Source organism: Haliotis cracherodii, unplaced genomic scaffold (genome assembly GCF_022045235.1).
Source record: "Haliotis cracherodii isolate W230 unplaced genomic scaffold, xgHalCrac1.p SCAF_10, whole genome shotgun sequence".
Taxonomy (NCBI): Eukaryota; Metazoa; Mollusca; class Gastropoda; order Lepetellida; family Haliotidae; genus Haliotis; species Haliotis cracherodii.
The window spans coordinates 49,448,204-49,469,905 of NW_027266265.1; the positions used below are offsets into that span (position 1 = coordinate 49,448,204).

The 21,702-nt window shown below is 38.5% G+C and overlaps 1 protein-coding gene across 1 annotated transcript in view; it reads left to right on the plus strand.

The window, feature by feature from the left end:
- Positions 1-730: 730 nt before the first annotated feature.
- The window catches only part of LOC139451873 (GLIPR1-like protein 1), a 35,323-nt gene continuing 14,351 nt past the window's right edge, over positions 731-21,702 (plus strand). Inside the window, exon 1 of the mRNA XM_071233171.1 lies at positions 731-1,058. Coding sequence (XP_071089272.1) covers positions 879-1,058 — 180 coding nt within the window. The 5' untranslated portion in view covers positions 731-878. The remainder of the gene's footprint in view (positions 1,059-21,702) is intronic.

Sequence of the window (21,702 nt, forward strand, 5' to 3'; positions counted from 1 at the left end):
AAGGAGATGAGTAAGGAAAAGCTGGAAAGCGAAACAAAAGCAATCAAAAGTATTACTTAAAGTCAAATATAATGTTAATTTAATGAATAATAGAAAAAATGAGCATTTTCAAAGACCAAAAAAAAAAGACTACAAGGACTGAAATTGGGTATAAATAGAGGCAGTATAAATATGGTACCTGTTAAGAATGAGATGGATAGATGAGATCAAGACATTTATGTGTTTTAGTCACATTGTACCCATGTCATGACACCTATGTAGTGATCATGTTATCCCACCAAAGTAATTGTTGATGTTATCATACAATGTTCTTGGGCATAACGCGCCTTTATGACACCCCAACCTTTGAATTGAAGAAGGGTTTCAAGCTGTAGACATATTGTAAATAACAACCGTGTGATAACTCTTGTCAGTTAAAGTGATACCTTAGAAAGTATCATATTCCTGCAATACGTATTGACCTGTGAAGCTGCTGCTGCTATGAACAAGTATGACAAATGCTGAAAATGTGCTTCTTCATGTTACATGTGGAAACCTTTCTGCCTTATTCAAAGCACACATGGTAACTGTTGTTTGGTCCATGAGCCATGAGTATTAATGCTTCATGAATGTCACATCGACAATACAATAATCATGTACTCACACCTCCACCAGCTGTTCAAAAACAGAATACACAATCTGGGCTATCGACATACGAACATATGTAAGTGACTGCCGCTGTAAGCCATCTATCTCAACCAATCAATGTGCCTGTAGACACAATCATCAGGTAGTCAGAATAAGTGAGGTACCGCCTTGATTCATATGGAGTCCTATATAAAGTGTGTAATCCAGGTATGCAGATTGAACAGAGGAGGTAGAGTTGTCCAGCAAGCACGATGGTTACGTTAACTCTTCTGGTTGTGTTCCTTGGGTGTTGTCTACATGAACTGGATGCTTGGCGGTGGGATGTGATAGCCAAGGACAGGACTGGCTTCACATTCGAGGAGAAAGTTGATCTGTTAAGGACCCACAATAAATATAGGCGGGAAGCGGGCGCTTCCAATATGAACCAGCTGGTAAGTACATGACACGACTACGCATATTTCATATTAAGCCGTACATATTCTAGACCTGTTTACATTGCGTTTTATCAAAAGAACCAAAAGTTTCATATTTGCTTTCTTCTTTTATGGTAAATCTCGTCCGCTGCAGATCGCCACATGCATTAAGACATAAACACAAAACTAACTCTACGATCCTTAGAATAGTTATGGCTAAGTCAGTATTATTAGTAAATTTGTAGTTATAGTCCATCATAGATAACCTCCTACACGGGGACCACATGTTAATTATAAAATTCTGCCACCGAAACACATTATTTCTGTCCTCAACTGCATTAAATCTCAGATATCACTATTACGTCTGAATGATTTGTTTGTTTCTTGTTTAACGCCGCACTCAGCAATATCCCAGCTATATTACTGCGGTTTGTAGTTAATAGAGTCTGACAAGACAATCCAGTGATTACATAACGACCATCTATCTACGCAAGTGGGATACGATGACACACATCAACCAAGTCAGCGAACCTGCCCACGTGATCCCGTTAGTCGACTCTTAAGACAAGCATAGTCGCCTTTTATGGCAAACATGGGTTGCTGAAGACCTATTCTAACTCGGACATACATGTCCTTAATAGTTTCGCTTCAAAGGAAAGATGTCGTTGGTCACCATCAAAAGGTTTTCTTGCAACACGTGTTAAGTATCGATTCCTATAACTATTTATATCTATATTCGTTAAGGAATAGATGTTATTTTGAATAGTATTTACAACATGTCCGAGACATGAGGGCGATATTGAAAAATAAGAAGTTATTACTGCCGTAGGTTTTATAACAAATATAATTGTACACTGTATGCTCAAAATTGATGAGTTCTGGGTAGAACAAATGTCTTGCCCCTCCTTTCACAAAGCAGCAACTGTATGTCTAAGCGCAGTAGACCCGTGAAGATCCGGGGTAGAATTGATCTTCAGCAACCCATGCTTGTCGTAAAAGGCGACTATGCTTGTCGTAAAAGGCGACTATGCTTGTCGTAAAAGGCGACTATGCTTGTCGTAAAAGGCGACTAACGGGATCGGGTAGTCAGGCTCGCTCACTTGGTTGATGCATGTCATCGATCCAAATTGCGTGGATCGATGCTCATGATATCAATCACTGGATTGTCTGGTCCAGACTCGATTATTTACAGACCGCCGTCCTATAGCTGGAATATTGCTGAGTGCGGCGTTAAACAACAAACCAATCAACAACCAACTAGGCGCAGTGACGGAAGAAATAATATGTCTCTCACCAATATACATGCCGATGTAACATATCAATAAATGCAATGATATTCATTCGCATTGCCTTAAGTAAACGATAATTGTGAGCCAAAATGTCTGTCCTGAAAAGACTGTATCACTTCATTAAAACAACACTTAGCTTGTCTGCTTACGAAACGTCAATCTTCCAGAAGGGTATTTCCAGTAACGAAAAACCATCTCAGGTCATCATTCCTTTGAGGAAATCCTGCGAACATTTTTTTCACGTGAAAAGAAACGTTTTGTTTTTGTTTTCTTTGTTTTATTGAGAGATTTTAGTACTAATATGTTTCAAGAATGTTTTCAGGTTTCTTTGGCGTGTCTCCAGTGTAACATCATACCACAATAGGGAGGTCTTTTGAAGGCTACAATTTTCAGACAAGCCATGTATACAATCATAAGAAATCTGTGCTAAAAGCAGTGTCAACTGCACGATTCTGATCAGATCATATAATTATGTCCTAATGAATCACAATAAAATGTTTTAACTGAATCGGGGAGGCATTAATACTGTTTAAAGTCTTAAAAGAATAGCCTGAGATTAAGATCTCTTAATATTCTTGAATGTGTTATGTTGTATATTGTGTTCAAGCACCATAACTTTGATTGCAAAGATACTATTGCAATATGTTGATGCAAAAACATTATCTGGTGTACATTTTGAAAAGAGGTGATACATCAAATTTTAGGTGTGTAACCTAAAATATTAAATTTAAGATTTTAAGTGTATACCCATAATAAAACTATGTTTTGTTTTAACCAACATTGCCTCCAAAAGAGCGATTAGCGCAAAAGCAAGTTTAGACATTAGAACACTTTTGCAAGTCAAATACGATATCTCAAATACGCGTGTCGTCATCATCAGAGAGGCTTAACACAAAACATTGAACAGATTTGGAAGCGTTCACATGCCTTGAGCACACAATCTTCTGGCAAGCGTAAAACTCTTTATGCGGCATGTTGTACAACCATTTTGAAGTACCAAAACTAATTTCAAGTTCACACATAGGTATGTTAGTATCTCTGACCTCGCAAGACGAAAATAATTTCCGTAATGATGTCTTTACAAAGAGCTACATCTGTTCATGGTGGCCCGTGGGATTCCGGGGTAGAATTGGTACCAATGAACCTATGATTGTCGTAATGGACGTCTTTTGTTTGTTTGCTTTTAACGTCGCACTCTGCAATATTCCAGCTATAATTATGACGGCGGTCTGTAAATAATCTAGTCTGGACCAGACAATCCAGTGACTGACATCATGAGCATAGATCCACCCAGTTGGGGGTACGATGAACCAAGACAGCGAGCCTGACTACGCAATCCCGTTAGTCGACTCTTACGACAAGCATGTCATCGTATCCCATTTGTGTGGATCAATGCTCATGATGTCAATCACTGGATTGTCTGGTCCAAATTCGATTATTTACAGACCGCCGTCATATATCTGGAATATTTCTGAGTGCGGCGTTAAACAACAAATAAACAAAACGTATATAGCCCAGGGAGTACGATACACGGTGAATTTAAAGACACGCTGCAAGAACAAAAGCAAGGTTATATTCCTCCATATTAAAGCCGATGTGTTTCTACTGATAGGTATGGTAGTTGTGTAGATCAACTAAGAATTCGCTGGAAGGGACATATACATGTATATCAATAATGCCAGTGTCACTTGGTCATTGATCAAACAGCATATGTCGGTAGTGACGTTAAGTGCATAACATGATATATTCCACATGAATATATTTTTGTCAGTGCCCTACAGATAAGGAAACTACAAGTGAAATCAATTACCGTGCTATACCATCATGTCTTTGTATGCATAATAGCGTGAAAAAGTAACTACAAAAGTGTTTATTCTGAAATCTTTCAATACATATATATGAAGACATCTCCTCGACTTTAGAATCAATAAAACCGACCGCCTCCGAGGTCTATTGGTAGAGCGTCCGCCCGAAGAGCGGAATGCCCGGGGTTCGATCCCCGGCCGAGTCATACTAAAAGACGTTAAAAATGGTACTTGTTGTTACCCTGCCTGGTGCTCGGCATTATATTTAAGGGGCTAAAACAAGGACTGGTCGGCTCGAAGTCAGTATACTGTGTCAGTGTTCATGTTAAACTGCGGCATGGTATCTCAGTGAGCTAACACTATAAATCGGCATCAGTCCGGACTAGCACAAGCAGCCACACAAACACGTGCATGCACGTCGCTATGCAAGTGCAATAATCTTAGACGTGACGTTAAAACCAATTTCACCCCACCTGACCTCCTCGGCTCTAGGAACGTAATACACAATTTGCACGTGCATGTTCATGCACGTTGAACTCTTTGGATGTTTGCGTGTTGAACTTGATACTCACACACGTGAACCACACACAGTAATTGTTCAGCAATCGGGTACTCATAAAAAACACTTGAATCGTAACATGTTTAACCGTAAAAAATGCTTACATAATGACACGACGTCTTCGCGCCGTTAGTATGCTACAAACAGAAATGGCGCAAAACGAAGCAAAAAGGGCATGTTAAAGTAAAAAAAATATTGCGATTTTTTTACAAATATCAATTTTGCAAGATACATTTTGTCAATTTCCGAGAAAGAAATATATCATAATAATCGTAGAAAGTATTTAAATGCACAAGTGAAAGTGATGAAACCCCGCGCTACCTAATCGGCTTCCAAGACAAACTATTTGGGGGTGGGGGGTGGTGGCTTAAAGCTATCTGAACTGAACTGAGCTGGACTGAACTTCATTATACTCAGGCTGCAAACTGCATAATTTTCCATCTAAATTGGAAGACAATGATTTGAGGTTCTAAATTTAAGCAATATTCTCCAGCTATCCTCTTGCAGAATCCTTAGATACGATTCGAAATAAAAGTCTAGTCTTTCAACAATGTTATAAGTAATTCCTTAGGAAGAGTGTTAATTTAGTTTAGATTATAATCTTTAGCCAATCGGTGCAGGGGTGATAACTGTTTTTCATTGGCCGATATGTTTACTGCGTGTATCTATCTTATCTTCATAGCTGTTTCTGCTAGTTCTGCTTATCCTACATAAATAACAACATTGCATATGTTTTTTAATGTGTGAATCGACCTTTGATCTTGACATTGGGAATAATTAAAATGGCAATTAACATATCAGTATGCAACGTTTTATTTCTTACATCCTAATTAGGGATAAAACACCAGCTTCCCTTAGCCCTATTCAGCACAATAAATGCCTACCAGGGATGAACCCCTGTATAAATCTTCAGTGTTGTTACTAAGGTGTTATACGGTATTGAAATGGATAAGCAGACAGAAAATAAGGTGTAATGTATCAAATAATCTGAGTCAGAAACAGACTGACTAGGCCTCGACCCGATCTTCATGATCGAAGAGAGTCAAACACCTGGAAAAGTTTTATCCCAACTAAGGTGATTCCCCTCGATGGCGGAATTTTTTGTTTGGGTGGATGATATCGCCTGTCGATTTTTATCGCCCGTTTTACGCTATTTTCGTTTTTCAAATTTTGGTCAAGCATTTTTTATTAATTTTGCTCTAAAGTATTAAAATCTTAAAAGTTGCCTTGTTGACGTTACTTGCTCTCAAAGATCAATTACTGGTAGAACACTGTGCAACCTATTGAGGGAGCTCAACATCCGGCCCGTAGTAAAGCGATACGCCCATTTTTTGTCAAGCTTGGCATTCCTTTACACGTCGCTATATAATTGCAATAATCTTTGACGCGACATAACACCCCATTTCACCTTCATCTTTTGTGTGTGTTTTTTTGGTTAAAATATTTGGAAAAGAATTCTTAAGTATAAAAGTCAACAATGATAACTTCACATACTACCCATTGAATCACTAACACAAAACCGTAGACAGTACTACGAAATCAGCTACATCGTTCAAAGTAATAATGCAACCCATTTATTGAAAGAAAGAAATTAACCCAGAATATGCTTGAACAAGGTATTATGCTTCAGCCTGATGAGAAAATGTCTGTCACAGGAAATACATTGTTGCAAGATGGTTTCTTAAAAATATATTAATTAAAATAATATCTGGTTTGGCATTTCTAGCTGAAAAGATAACTAGTCTCCACACCCCGAATATCATATAGTCGGTCCCTTAACTTGTTTTGTGTAGTGTAGACGAATTGCACAGATAATTGTTTTCGTCAATATTTCGTCAAGTTTTTGTTTCTCATCCCATGAATGGCCCAAGTTTGTCTATCATCCCTCCACTTCAACACGGAAGCAACGTCCACCATATTGTCAGTATGTGGTCTCGTACCTTTCATCTGTTACATCTTACTTTCACACTTAAACATAGGACAATTACAATAAATATATTCAGTATTTACATATAATTATAATGGCGACAAACCGCGGAAATACGTGGGGAAATAAATCAGAACAAATTGTAACAGGTTTGAAGTTTTCGTGACACAAGATCAATGGTTGGCTTGTCTCTTCACAACGTGAGCTTCCCTGTCAATGCATGTAAAACTCTGTGGCAGGAGGGACACATGGATGCACTCTTCTGTTTGGCGACTCGGGTTTTGAAACGCAAGCCCCGCATTTATAAACAGTCATATATTACCAGATTAAGCATATTTATCAATCACTTTTACACAACATGTCCATGTATATTATGGAGAAACAAAGTTCTGATCATGAAAAGATAACTTTGATTTTCTATTTCTATTGACAAAACGTGAAGCCCATTTCTGGTGTCCCCCGCCGTATTATTGCTGCAATATTGCTAAAGGTGCCTAAAACCATATTCACTCACTCACTATTGACAAAAAGCTACCAACGCTTCGTACTTTCAAGCCAAAGAATAACATGCTGAAACAAATCCAAATACCCCTATAAGTAAACGGATTAACTATTAATCTGGATGTATGTCATTCTAAATTCCACAAACAAAATTACATGTGTCCGCGGCAGAATACAACATTCGTTAGCCTGCGTTGCAAACTTCGCGAGTTCTGCTCCCGCTCGCGACACTTTTTCCGTCAAATTGTTAACGTTTGAGTAAGACAATGTCCTGTTAAAGAAAAGGAGGCATGCAATAAGTGTAAGTTAGAGCACGAGCACCTGGTGTCTCTTCGCTGAATTGATTAGACATGAAGGTCCAAGTACTATAACCTATTTAAACCATGGCCAACATTCAAAGAACATTAGCAATTATATTTCAACATCATTGTTTTTCTATGCCTAGCTCTGGTAGTGTTTTTTTAATTTTTAATAACGTACTTATTCTCTGGAACAGACTGTCAGTTAGCCCCCTTACGGCAACGCTTTTTACAGCTTTGATCAAACCAATCTTCTACAAAACGCAAAGTTAGTCTTAAATTCGTCATCCTAGATAAGTAATAAATGTGCTCTACTCCCATGTGTAATGTAATAAAGTATACTTTTGCCCTGAACTAGCATAACTATTACAACTAGAACGCAAGCGTCCCCGTGCTTTAACTATAATAGTTCAGGGCAACAGTAGCTTTATTACACTACACGTGGGGGAAGGGCAAGCTTTAGTCCTGAGATCGAATTATCAAGCAACACATAATCACACAGAATGAAGAATCTAATATACCCTTGGAAAACACAGAAGATAGAATAACTGTTTTATTTAAAAGAGGTACTGAACGACCTTCACCCTGAAGAAACAACTATGTTTTTATCAACACTGTGGGAGTCTTACATACGCGGCTTTATTACTTGAGAAATCCCCGTCACATGTGATCAGAATATTCACTCTCAATAGAATAACACCTAACGACAGACGCTCGGAGAATGAACATTGTGAGCTTCACAAAGGATCAGTCTGTATTCTACAAGTAATCCATGTGAGCGGGTATAATCACTCGATCTGCTGTATGCATGCCCTAGAAGCAGAGGGGTTTGTCACATAAGCAAATCCCTCCACAACTATAGTCAACTGTGTCCTCGCTGATGAGGTTATCATAATGTTCATTACATATTCGTCCAAGTTAATGATAATGTAAAACTAACCCCACTTCATACAAATGTTCTTCACCTGTAGAGTTCCCCTTGGAACACTGAATGGATTTACATAACGCGTCCCTGGTTATGGAAATGTCAACCTACCGATTGACACTCCTTATTCTTGGACCCGCTCAGACAGCATTTGTAGCCCAATTACACGTGCTTCGTTTCTTGAGCGTGTGATAACATATCTGAGGATTCATGGCATATTATACCTCAAGGGTGTGGTATGTCCTTCTTAACGATCCACCACGCGCTACTTGCCGAAGTCGGACTATTCGATTTCTAACGAGAGGGGAAGAGACCTCGCTTCACGATTTAGCTCCATCGCGTGAACCGCTTCACCTCTGTTGTCCATATGATGTATATCACTCAGCACCCCTCCCCCCCCCCCCCCCCCCCCCAAACCCCTAGACTAACATTTCTTTAAGATAATTGATAATTGTATATTTGGAATAATTTCCTTTTCTTCTGTTTAATTTGATGTTGACTTGCCTCGGCTTTCAGTATACCTTGAGGATTGCGCTAATCTGTACTCTGATGCTACATATAAGCCACAGATATAAATCTTTGCAATAAACAAATTTTAAGGATGCCATAGATGATAGATATAGAGAATACCATGGAGTCGCTTTCATAATTTGATATGCAAGAATATCTTGTATAATCTCATTTGGGCCTCTCCCAATGCAGTATGATAATGTATGTATAGCCTAGACATGCTCACCTACTTATGGAGACGTTTCATACAATGCAATCATCATAACGTATAGCAATGCGAAAGTATGTCACGATATAACACATATAGTGTATGACAGATTATGGAATAACGGGATGCAATGTCATTTTAAAAAGAGTAGAGAATATATGTGTGAATACCATGAATAAGACAAAAATCCTATGCAAGAACGTTTATGTCTGTAAAACTTAACACCAAAACACATCATCTGGTTTGCACGTGCCTCACGCAGTAGGGCCATAGGGTAGGGTGTCGTAGGGTGTCATTCTGACTTTGACACTTTCAAGGAAGGTCGATTACTCTCTGTGAACCATTATCTCTGCATCTGCTTATCATATAGTTGTTATTTACTTGATTTCATTCATTGTTTGAGTGTGGACTAGTGAAGCGGCGTCCGCAACGCGCGAAACGTCTACGGGCTATTGGCGTGCTGGGAACTTCAGACGTTCTGTGTTTCACAGTCTGTGATAAGAAAACTCTAGATCGGGTTCCAAAAACCCAAAGAGTTGACGATCGATGGCGTCCCAGGTCAACGACATGAGTACTGTAATATTTCATCTTTATAGTGGGCAATACGACTGTTCATTGTTTAATATTTTCATGCTTTAAGGTTTACACTGTTTCTGTCATGCTGATTAGCTGTATGGGTAGTCATGTGATCTGATATTTGGAGCTCTCACTCCTGTGAACTGACTGAAAAGTTCACACGATGTGAACAATTGTTTGTGAAATTGATCGTGTGAACTTTTGCCGGAACTACTTTCAGGGGTTTCCAATTGTTTACAATCAACTCGTTTTTCTATTTTTCTTTTTAATCCCTGCATTTATCAGGAATATAATTAATTTATTATTTTTGCCGGGGCGGTCGTGTAGCCTAGTGGTTAAAGCGTTCGCTCGTCACGCCGAAGACCCGGCCTCGATTCCTGACATGGGTACAATTTCCGGTGTCCCCCGCCGTGATATTGCTGGAATATTACTAAAAGCGGCGTAAAACCATATCCACTCACTCACTCACTCACTCAGTATTTGTGCCTGGTCTTATATAATTTCATTTGACTTAAAAATAAATAAATGCTTTGGTTCTGGTGTTTATAATGTCGTCTAGCTGCTAGATGATACAAAATGGATTGTCCTTACGGTGATTTGGATATGGAATTTCTAGCTTTCAATAGTAATAACGCAAGTGAAGAAAACGAATCCTGTAAAACTACTGAGGTGAACGAAATTGATTTGTTGAGCGATATATTGACTTTCATGCCTTGTTTTCGGAAATGACAGGAATCTAGCACCAAGACAATTGCGAATGTAAACAATGTAGCCGCCGACACAGATCAAAGCCACTGCTCCTGATCAATCCCAACCCAAAACCCGATTCACTATCGTATCGAAAAAAACTCCATAATGTTGAGAAAGCATAAAACATGAAAAGGTAAGGAAAGAAATTTTAATTTAAAAAAACAAAAAAAAACTGGCCTGCCTGTTTTACCGGTTGGTCATCGGAGACGAGAAAATATCCGTAGACGGAATTAATTACTATTCCGGCAGACCTTCTCCGTGCATATTCTAGGCCGAGAAGCGGCGGCACATGAGGAATGACGGGGCCCAGAAATATGAAGCTGGCATCAAGTCATACAGTAGGTCTTGTCGGTTTTTGTAGGTGACAAGAAACACCAGCTGAGCAAAGTATTACAGCACACACGACAAATCCCAAACTCCAAATATAACACACCCTGACGTTGAAAATTCACACAAAACACACAAGTTTCAGAGCACTCCGTTCAATCCCCACTCAGTCCATTCCGCATCGTCCGAATTGGTTTGCGATTATCCAAACACAAGTAACACATTCATAAATCGGTGATATTCCCAATTTGCTAGTGCCATGGGAGGGTTCAGGCGTAGGGGTGTTTTCCATAACTGTTCCATAAACTTCATTTTTAACAGCAGTAAGTATACCTTTCATCCTCATGCTCCCGTTCGACTCGAAATGCAGCTCTTTACAAACTTATGTGACGTCATATATAAATTCGCGTTTGAAGGTTGACCTCGCCTCGGTCATTCACTTTCCTGTTACCTTTTTTGAAGATAAGATTAATTCCAATCATTATTGTCCATTTGTTCAGAGAATAAAATTATGTTGATGTTGACATATTTTAAGCTTATGTTGTACATAGTCAAAGAACTATTTTCTTTGCGTAACTGAGTTTGAGTGGGGAAAAGTATGTGACCGAGAGCCGGCAAATACCGACAAAGTAACATTGTTGCAATGTTCTTCGGCGAAACCAGAGAACTTCAAAGTAAGCAATCATTGTGTTGCAAAGGACTGACGTTCAATTCTTAATTGTAATCTTTCATCTGTTTACAATGGGCAATACGACTGTTCATTGTAATATTTCATCTGTTTACAATGGGCAGTACGACTGTTCATTGTAATATTTCATCTGTTTACAATGGGCAATACGACTGTTCATTGTTATGACAAGGTAATGACCGGAGTAGGATCTTCCCATATGCCGCTTGTTTTTCATTATTTACATTCGATAACCATCCCGTTAATGGACACGAACATGTGTTACCAAGAGTTAGATATACCTGGCCACAGAACTTTAATGAAAAATATGCAGAAAACTGGAATGGTGAAATCCAAACTAAACATTCTGGCGATGTAGACAGCGTATACGAAGAATTTCAAAATAAGTTATTAACCTGTGCAAATGACTGTAAGAAAAAATCGAAAACGTCAAATTCTGCAAAGGGAAGCAACTGGTATGACGACGAATCCCGAGGCGCTAGGTCACATGCAATATACAAGCAGTGTGCATTATATTCTGCCAACAACGCACGTGCACAGCATGAATACATCGAGTCATGGAACCACTATAAACAACTATGCAACCACGCTTTTAGTACACATTGTGACAGTTTAAAAATATGTATGAAAACGTTAAATCATGTATATTCGTTAATGGTGGCTATACAGACTTTTTCCATCAGGTGTACGACAGGGATGTGAGTTATCGCCCTTTCTGTTTCCATTCTTTGTAAATGATATTGTTGATTTTCTTTATTCAGACGGGCAACGTAATATCCAATAAGGAATGATTGAACTTTTTATTCTAATGTTTGCAGATGATATGGTCTTATTCGAGAGTACAGTAGTGGGGTTGCAAAGACACCTCGACAAAATGAAGATTTATTGTCATAAGTGGAAATTGTCTATTAATATAAGCAAAAGTAAAGTTATCGTATGTAGACGTAGTGGTCGTCTTAGAAGATATGAAACGTTTTGGTTCGGCAATGACATTAAAGAAATGGTTCCTACTTATAAATATTAAGGTGTTCATCTTTCATCATCTGGTAGTTGGTACTTTACACAGAAGAAACTAGCTCTACAAGCGACGAAATATCTTCTCGCTTTAAAATCAGACTCAAGGGATTATATGAAACTTCCTTATAATGTACTTTTACAGATACTTGATGTCAAAATACTACCTGTTCTTCTCTACTACTCAGAGATATGGGGCTTTCACTCTTCTCAAGATGTCATCAATGTACATGATAGATTCTCTAAGAATATTCTACAATATGGGAGATTTGCCCCCAATATAGTTGCTCGTGGTGAGCTAGAACGTTATTCACTTAAAGTCAATCAACATGTTCGTATTGTCAAATATTGCCCCCGACTTGTTTCTCAAAAAACTAATATAATCCTTAGCCATGCTTATTCATATCAATACAATCTGGCAGAAAAGGGAATACATTGCTGGGCACTAAAAGTAAAACAACTTCTTTATTTATATGATTTTGACCATGTTTGGAATAATCAAGGAGTAAATCATATTGGTTTTATTGATAGGTGAGGTGAGGTGAGGTGAAATTGGTTTTAACGTCGCGGCCAAGATTATTGCACTAATATAGCGACGTGCATGCACGGGTGTGTGTGGCTGCTTGTACTAGTCAGGACTGATGCCGTTTTATAGTGCTAGCTCACTGAGATACCATGCCGCAGTTTAACATGAATACCCCACTCAGACACAGTATACTGACTCCGAGCCGACCAGTCCTTGATTTAGCCCCTTAATGCCGAGCGCCAGACAGAGTAACAACAAGTACCATCTTTTAACGTCTTTTGGTATGATTCGGCTGGGGATCGAACCCCGGACCTTCCCCTCTCCGGGCGTACGCTCTACCACTAGACCACGGAGGCGGTCGGTTTTATTGATAACTTTAAAACAAGATGTATTGATATAGATAACCAACAGTGGTCTAGCAGTTTACGAACTTGCTCAAAACTGTCTTTTTATTCTTGTATTAAGCAATATAATGTATTTGAAAATTATCTAGATTGTATTTCAGTAAGTGCCTACCGTATTGCTTTGGGTAAATTTAGTTGTTCTGGTCATACTTTGCTGATTGAAAATGGAAGGAAGTACAATATACCTAGTGCTAAGAGACTATGTCCATTTTGTGTAAGATGTGAAGTGGAATCTGAATATCATTTTTGAATATCATATCACAGTTTGAGACGTAATGTTCTACCTTATTATTTTTACACAAATGTAACTTTTGATAAATTTGTAACACTCTGTACATCTAAAACCCCATGCATAATTAATGCTTTAGCTAAATTTATATTTCTTGCTTTTAAAAAGCGTAATAACTTTCTCATTGGCACTGAAATTGTGTAACTCTGATATCATGTATTGTATAATGGGCCGGTGGCCCCTTTACTGAAATATGGCTCTCTCTCAATACGACTGTTCATTGTAATATTTCATCTGTTGACATTTGTCATTACGACCATTGTTCATTGTAATATTTAATCTGTTTACATTTGGCGATACGACTGTTTATTAGTTCATTGTAAAATTCGTGTACGAAACACAAGGGCAGGGCTCCGTTTCACAAAACTGTCGATGCTAAGTGATATATCTGAAATACTGTTCATAGCGGCACCAACACTGACATACAGCAGTAGTAACGTTAAGGTTGCTTAATGAAGTATGAACCAAAACATTACAGTAAAACGAGTTCTGTCAAAGGAATCCTACGAGGAACACACTGTCCATAATTTATCTCTACATTCTGGTGTTTTAAGTGTGTCATTAATGAGTACTGGTATACTAGTAGTGTTCATGTGATATTGTGTGTGTACCCTGAGATTCTGGAGAGGCCCCGATTAGAATTGAGAACTTTAACGTGTAAAGGACCAAAAAATGCTTGCAGAAATTGATTATGTTTTAGACTGCTGAAAAAGAGAAATATTGTCTGATCAGAAATAAATTGTTGCGAGCTGTACTTTTTATAAAAATATATTTTGTCTTTAAGTTTTTAATAACAAAATACCTGTTTTTCAAATGTTGAAGTAAAACTATCTAATCTCGGTACAAAATCCTGACTATTTTATAGCGAGGGTTTAACGGCGCTTTTAACAATATTCCAGTTATGTCACGGTACGTCAGCTTGATGTGTGAGGAAAGCCCAGATGTCGTTGGAGCAGGGGTTTTGAAGTGTAGCCTGTTCACATGATAAAGCGGCTAGTCCCGCCCACAAACCTCTAACTCTTCATGACCAAAAATGGCAAGATGATGTTTTGTGAGAATCGATCACCACATTATGAAAGCAATTAACGTACATTGACACTACATAAGGTACAGTATTCCTTCATGGCGATTCTAGTCTGTTCTTCGGTAGCTGCTATTAAATATTTTATCACGAAATGTAACACAACCCTATCTGTAGCTCAATTCTATATTGGACACATGAAGTTATTGTCGTGCAGGTGGCACATGTGAAGACTGTTCATCAACCGGTGCTCGTGTCGTTGTTTGGTTGTTGTTATATTGACATTTCCCGGGGACACTGTCTATCATTTATCTCGACTGCGCGGATGGGTTAAAAATGGTGTGTCTGCCACAAAACATACATTGTTTCGAGTTTTCTTTTTAAATATTTAGGCTCATAGTTTAAATTAGAATTATCTGGTTCTGCAAATGATGGTTTTAAAAATGTCAATGTTTTCGTTCAAAATTCCGGGCCCTCCCCATACACCAAATCGTCGGTCCCTATCCGTCCGTTAATGGATAATGTCCACTAAGGATACAAAGATGATATTTTTCATACATAATGATGTTGGGATACATATGTACATCTTTCCTTACCACTCACTTCCTTTCGTTACCCAAACCTACTTGGGTTGTCATTCAAGACATGACGAGGTCGTTTTACGACAATGTCGTATTGGCCACAGTCGGTTAACACACGAATATCTGCTTAAGACAGATGAGGACGAACCCCCTAAGGGTATCCCTTGTGACGAAAGGTTCATCGTCAAGCATATATTGCTTGACTGTATGGACTTTCCAATCGCAAGGGATTCACAAAATCAAAGCGTAATTCTGAAAGATCTCTCTTTTCCCGTGTCAGCGGGCATCTTATTATCAGCTATTTGTCTGTATAATAAATTTTAAATATGTATGTGAATATATAAATGCATGTTTTTAAATTTCAACTGACATTATTGAAGCCTTTGTCCAGGAGGTTAAAGTATCGTAAAAGTATTGTCCCTCTGTGTGACACGTAATCCTATCATAATCGATGTAACTATCATCAACCAGTGTTTTAAGCCAACTCATTGGTGAGTATCTTTTAAATATTGGCTAGTATTGTGCTCAACCACCAGTAGCTAAAGTGATGACGTAAATCCTGCTGGGGTATCATGCAGGAAGCAGAGGTACTGTAAGTCCCCATGATCCCCAGCGAGGTGGCCTAGCTTTGGTTACTGGTGGCCTATAGCCCGTGTTTTAAAACTGTATATATGATATTGTTATGCTCAAATATGTTTCATAATTAGTATGCTCAAATATGTTTCACAGCTTGTTTTCAAATAAAAGTTTGCATAAAGAAACTAAATTGTAAATATATTAACTTGGTCTCGTCGCTATATGGCTGAAATAATGCCGATGTGACGTTAACTTTTCACTCACTCACTCACTCACTCGTGAAGATCCGAGTCGAATAGCTCTGTAAAAGGCGACTATTCTTGTCGTAAGAGGCGGTCAGGTGGTCAGGCTTGCTGAGTTGGTTGATGCATGTCATCGCTGCCAATTTCGCGGATCGATGCTCATGATATCAATCACTGGATTGTCTGGTCCAGACTCGATTATTTACAGACCGCCGTCATATAGCTTGAATGTTGCTGCGTAACGCATCCAACCAATCGACCAACCTTTCGTAAACCGGGAGTTGATCGCGAATGTAGTACCGGAAAGTATTTGTAGAGTTAAGGCCCTTGGCTCATGTGTTTTTGGAACTTGATGGACTGTAGCCGAAATGGAAAGTATTTTCTTTGGAAGAGCTATGGATAAAGGGCTCAGTACACTCCCCTTCCCTAGAAATTAGAGGGGCAAAGGCGAACCTTGTCCAAACGCGGCATTATCAGATATTAACAAAAACATATTAAGCCACATCTCGGGTCTTGCACCTTAGGTGGTTTAATAATCATATATCCTGAACTATATTATTTTGTGCCTTGTGAATTCATATTTATCCAGTTACAATATATCACAATATTGGTTTGCTGTAGCGCCCTAAATAAGTATTTGTACGCACCAATATGAGTACACGCATCAATAAGACCATCTGACTCTGAAATATGTTGTCAGTATATCCTAACCTTAAACCGACGAATGTCGCAGGTTTACAATAATGTTGCCACAACCTTCAAGGATGTAATTCTAACTCAGTAATACAATCCTGTCGCCCCCGGACAGAGATGGTAATATACAGACACTATGAGAACGATTGTGTATAAAAACATTGATCAATATGTCACAGACAAAGGTGATACGCTGCCTCAGGCTCAGATTCCATGTTGCTGCTTCATCCGATAGGTGGGCAATGGTGTCATGATGCAGAAACACCCTTTGGCCATTCCAGGATAGATCCGGTACCCAGGAACCTACATGTAACACATGTTATATTGGGGTTTACGCTTTCTCTGTAAAGTACAAATTCGAGTATTTTGGGGTGGAGTCCCATAATCACCATCACACAAAGTCAGCTATCTAACTCACTCAGCCACCGAGGCTTTCACGAAAATGGAAGCCCGACAAATGGTAGTCTAGATCACGTAATTTGTGTACCCCTCTTTACATGTAAATTGACACGGCTCCAACGGCCAAAAGATATTAATATACAATGCCTTTTAGAAAGTGGTCAAGTGTAACATATGTTATATTTGGGATTACACCTTCTTAGTAAGGTATAAATTCTAGTACATATTTAGGTTGATTCCCATTCGGAATTCGAACACACACTTCTCAAAGTGTTGCAGATCTTAGACGTTTACCACTTTGGTCAAAGCATGCGTATGGTGCTGACAAACCTAGAAACATAATCGGCGAACCGGGATTCGAAACGACGATTATAGGTTTCCGGCGTGCCCAAGGGAGGCAACTTTGCACAGGGAATAGCGGCGACGACTTGGCCACTCATACCATCTGCTATCACAACGACACATTACAATCCTGAAATCAACATGTTTGTATCAGTACGCTTTCTAGGGGCTTGAAATGTCAAAAGCCTACGTAAATGTCTAAATATTATTTTGGAGATTTGGTTTTGTGACGGGTGCTACCGGTGGGGCACACACCAGGTATCTTCACTATTTGATAGTGATTTATAAACACATGCTTGTGATGAAGTCGGAATCGCACAATGGCCCCTGCTGTTGGCAGACATTTCTATATGATAATGGAAAAGGTTTTGTCTCTTCTTTTTATTGGAATAAGATGGATTAATTAGGAAATGTTGATACTTATATTTCTCCAAAACTCACGGGGTTATTAGGTGGACCTTTGTAGATGGCCACCAAAATTATCCTTATTTTGGACATTTGTAAAAAATAGGCCTTTAATTGTTCATGTACATTCCTCACATTTGGTATTATGGTATTTCTCTTTCATTTGATCCTTTTCAGATACTTGATTACTATTATGTTTCCAATATGGCCACCAAATTTCAAGATGGACGCTAAAAAATCCACAATCTCAGAAAAATGCTTGAAACTTTTTTCAACCATTGTTACATTAATTTTAAACATTTAACTATTTGTTTCGCACTTTTCAACATATTTACTCATATCAAAGTATTAACTTGGTTTCATAGTATTAATTGTGTCAGTTCTTCTCGATAATAGCTTCAGTCCATGAACACTACCAAGAAGCAGGCTGAATTTCAGGTATGAAATGGCGGCCATATTGCAAATGGAAATAAATTTCGGCTGTTTTCGCTGTTTCCTGGCGCTATCCCGATTCTGTAATACCGAGTTACCGCAGGAACGGAGATGTTCCCTTTTCTCACTGTCCCGCACAGAATCGGCCATGCGCGCACTGGAGTGTGACCACTGGCTAGCGAAGCACGCTGATTAGCCCTTCCACAATAAATTGCAGATGAAGTGCTAATTAGTGGCCACTCCCTCTTTGTATAGTCTCCCTGGTAATATGAACGATAACTTGAAAGTGGAATTCGTCCTCTGTACCGTAATTGCAAACTGGACATATCCTTAGTGATCTATCAATAGCCAAAGGTATTATATACTTCAGCTTTCTGGAGTTGAGAAAAGTAATATTTTCATTGCAGTGAACATAACACTTGATATTTCACTGCAGCGAACATAACACTTTGACGGAACTATTGTCATCCAAGATTTACTTCCCCTGAAATTGTCTCCCTTTATCGCAAGTGTCTGGGCCGTAAACAAACTGTTGACTTCTTTTTTACTTTAGTTCCAAGTTGACAAGGCACAAGAATGACAGATGGTTATTTATTGAGTTGATATCTCTTTTTGCCGTTTGTTATTAACTTGAAAATGTTTCGTTATAAACTGTTAGTTTCTCATAAACTCTTCAATCGAGACTTTGTTCGTTTCGCAAAGCGCCATTTTTGTTGCCTGTATTCTTCCGGCTCCAACAGCGGTCTCCTAGATTTCATTAATATTTTCAAGTTATTTTTGTATATTACCATATCTGTATGTATGATGAAGAATTTTCGTGAACCTAAATATTTTTTCTTACTTTTGTTAAATTTGATAAGATTTTGCAAACACGGAACTACTTTTTAAGTCGCAAATACAAGGGATGATGAACGTCCCTATGTGGGAGGTAGGGAGAATTTAATTTAAAGATTTCACATTTGTAATGAGATAGTTTAATTTTCTGGACGAAACAAAAAGTATATAATAAATAGGATTTTCCCATGTGTCGAGTGAAACATGATATTGCATGAAATATCCTCTATTTATCTCCCTTCATTGTTTTTCAATTTTGAAAAACCCACTCTAAATTTTTAATAAAAGCAACAAAACCCTTTTCATATTCATACGAAATCTCTGCCAATATCAGTTGACTGTACGACTCCGACTATATCGTGAGCATGTGTTTATGAATCACTTTCAAATAATTATGATACCAGGTGTTCGCAAAAATATGTTTCTAAACTGTCTGCCAGATAAGACTGTGAACTTGAATTAAGGAGAGGGTGTCAGTTTATAAAAACAATACATTAACATGTTATATGCCTTTTTAGGTAATCTGTTTTTGTGGATGTGAACTATTTTAAGCTAATATGTTAATATTCTGATATATCTGTAACACATTTTCGGTGTCTGATACCAGAATATCGTCAGGGAATAACAGTAAAATTATTTCTGAAAAATCAGAAATAACCGAATAACATTTTTGAAAGAAATAACTTCTTTTGACATTTCACTTATAAACAAGGAAAAGCGCAATGGGCTTAAAATTCAACCTTGGCGTAAACCATTCAGATAGTCAAAATAACGTGTTACATTTATGTTTCCTCTCACACTTAACTTAACATGACTTAACATGTTAAAAAATACTTCTTAAAGCGTTCAACATTTCACCTTTCAGATAATAGGATTTTAACAAGAACCACAACTTATCCCGATTTACAAAATCATAAGATTTCTAAAAAATTACAAAAGCCACAAAAAAGATTGCAATTCCTTCTGCTTAAACATTTCTGTACGATAGCATGTAGTGTAAATATGTGGTCAGAAGTTTAATAACCCTGTTAAAGCCGGCTGTTATTTACTCATTATGTTTGACCAAAGCATCTATACTATACATAGTACAATGCTGTTGAGATACCACGGTAATTATTTGGATTACCACGCCTGCCTTTTTGTGAACAGGCATAATAACCGCTCAAGTCCACACATAAGGAAAAATACCGGACTCAAATATTCTATTAAATAATGAGTGAGTAAGTTAAAATGTAATATCATATCGGCAATATTGTGGCCATATCGTGACGATCTATTAAATAAAGCCTATAAGAAAAGCATCATCTCATTTTCGGAGACGTTTTACGTTTTAATAATAACAATGTTCATACCTGCGGATTCGCCATCTTTTAAATGAAAGATTGCATTATGTATTTCGTCCTCTGTGATTGAACAGAGGCAAATTGCCTTAGGTGTCTGTGTGGGTAGGCCCGAAGCCCTCGGAACTCTCTGCAGTCAGGCTGTCAAACACGGTCATCCATCCACCTACTCTGCGTTGCTTAAATTCGCCTGATATGTGGCGCTATACACTGGACCAGGTGCCACCAATTAATCATTTTTTACTTTATCTAGAAACCACCAGCTGCTGCACAAGAGCATTATCAAAAGGTTACATGTTTGGATAGTTCCAAGAGAATGACAGCAAGAGAAGGTGGTGTGATGTAGTTGTATATAAGTTTAAATAATAAAATTTTCCTTGTGTTTATTGAAATCCCTGCATTCTGATTAGCTGAATTGGTCACGTGTTATTGCAATCATTTCCCAATGAATGTAAAAAAATTAAGCCACTCCCACCGAGGCGCACAACTTTTATTACTGCGGAATGTCGGGGAATCCCAAGATTGCAGTCGAGAGAATTCCCTTTCTGCTCACGTGTATCGTCATACACAGGACATTAAGCGACTTTCATGCATATTCATTGTCCAAACTACCCTTTGAAACCGGGGGCGGTCGGGTTAAAGCGGTCGCTCGTCAAGCCGAAGACCCGGGTTCGATTCCCGACATGGGTACAATGTGTAAAGCCCATTTCTGGTGTCCCCCGCCGTGATATTGCTGGAATAGTGCTAAAAGCGGCGTAAAACAATACTCACTCACTCACTCACTTCGAAACCGAAGGCCGAGAATGAATGAAACGTCAAACGTGTAGGCTCGCTCGCCTGTTTTTTTCCCGCTCGCCTCGGTTCAAATTTCATGTCTTCGGGTTTCATTTCTAACTAGCATTTTTCCAACTGTGTTTTACCGTAATAAGGGAGGTAATGTTTTATATCTCGCGGTTACTGACAATGACATTTAAAAAAGCCGCCTCCTCCCGGACATTCTTCTTCCGGTTCGTTACAGTCTGACTGTTCCAGTTCTTTCGTTTCTTGCCTTAATTGACAGCAGCCTGGTTCCCTGGGTATGCTGCGCTGGCGCTACACTGACCCAGGCAATGACTGCACAGTGGCCGCCTCCATTAGACGAACATGTATTTCCAATTGAAAAACGCTGGAACGGGTGTTTCATTTTTTTTCGTAGCATTT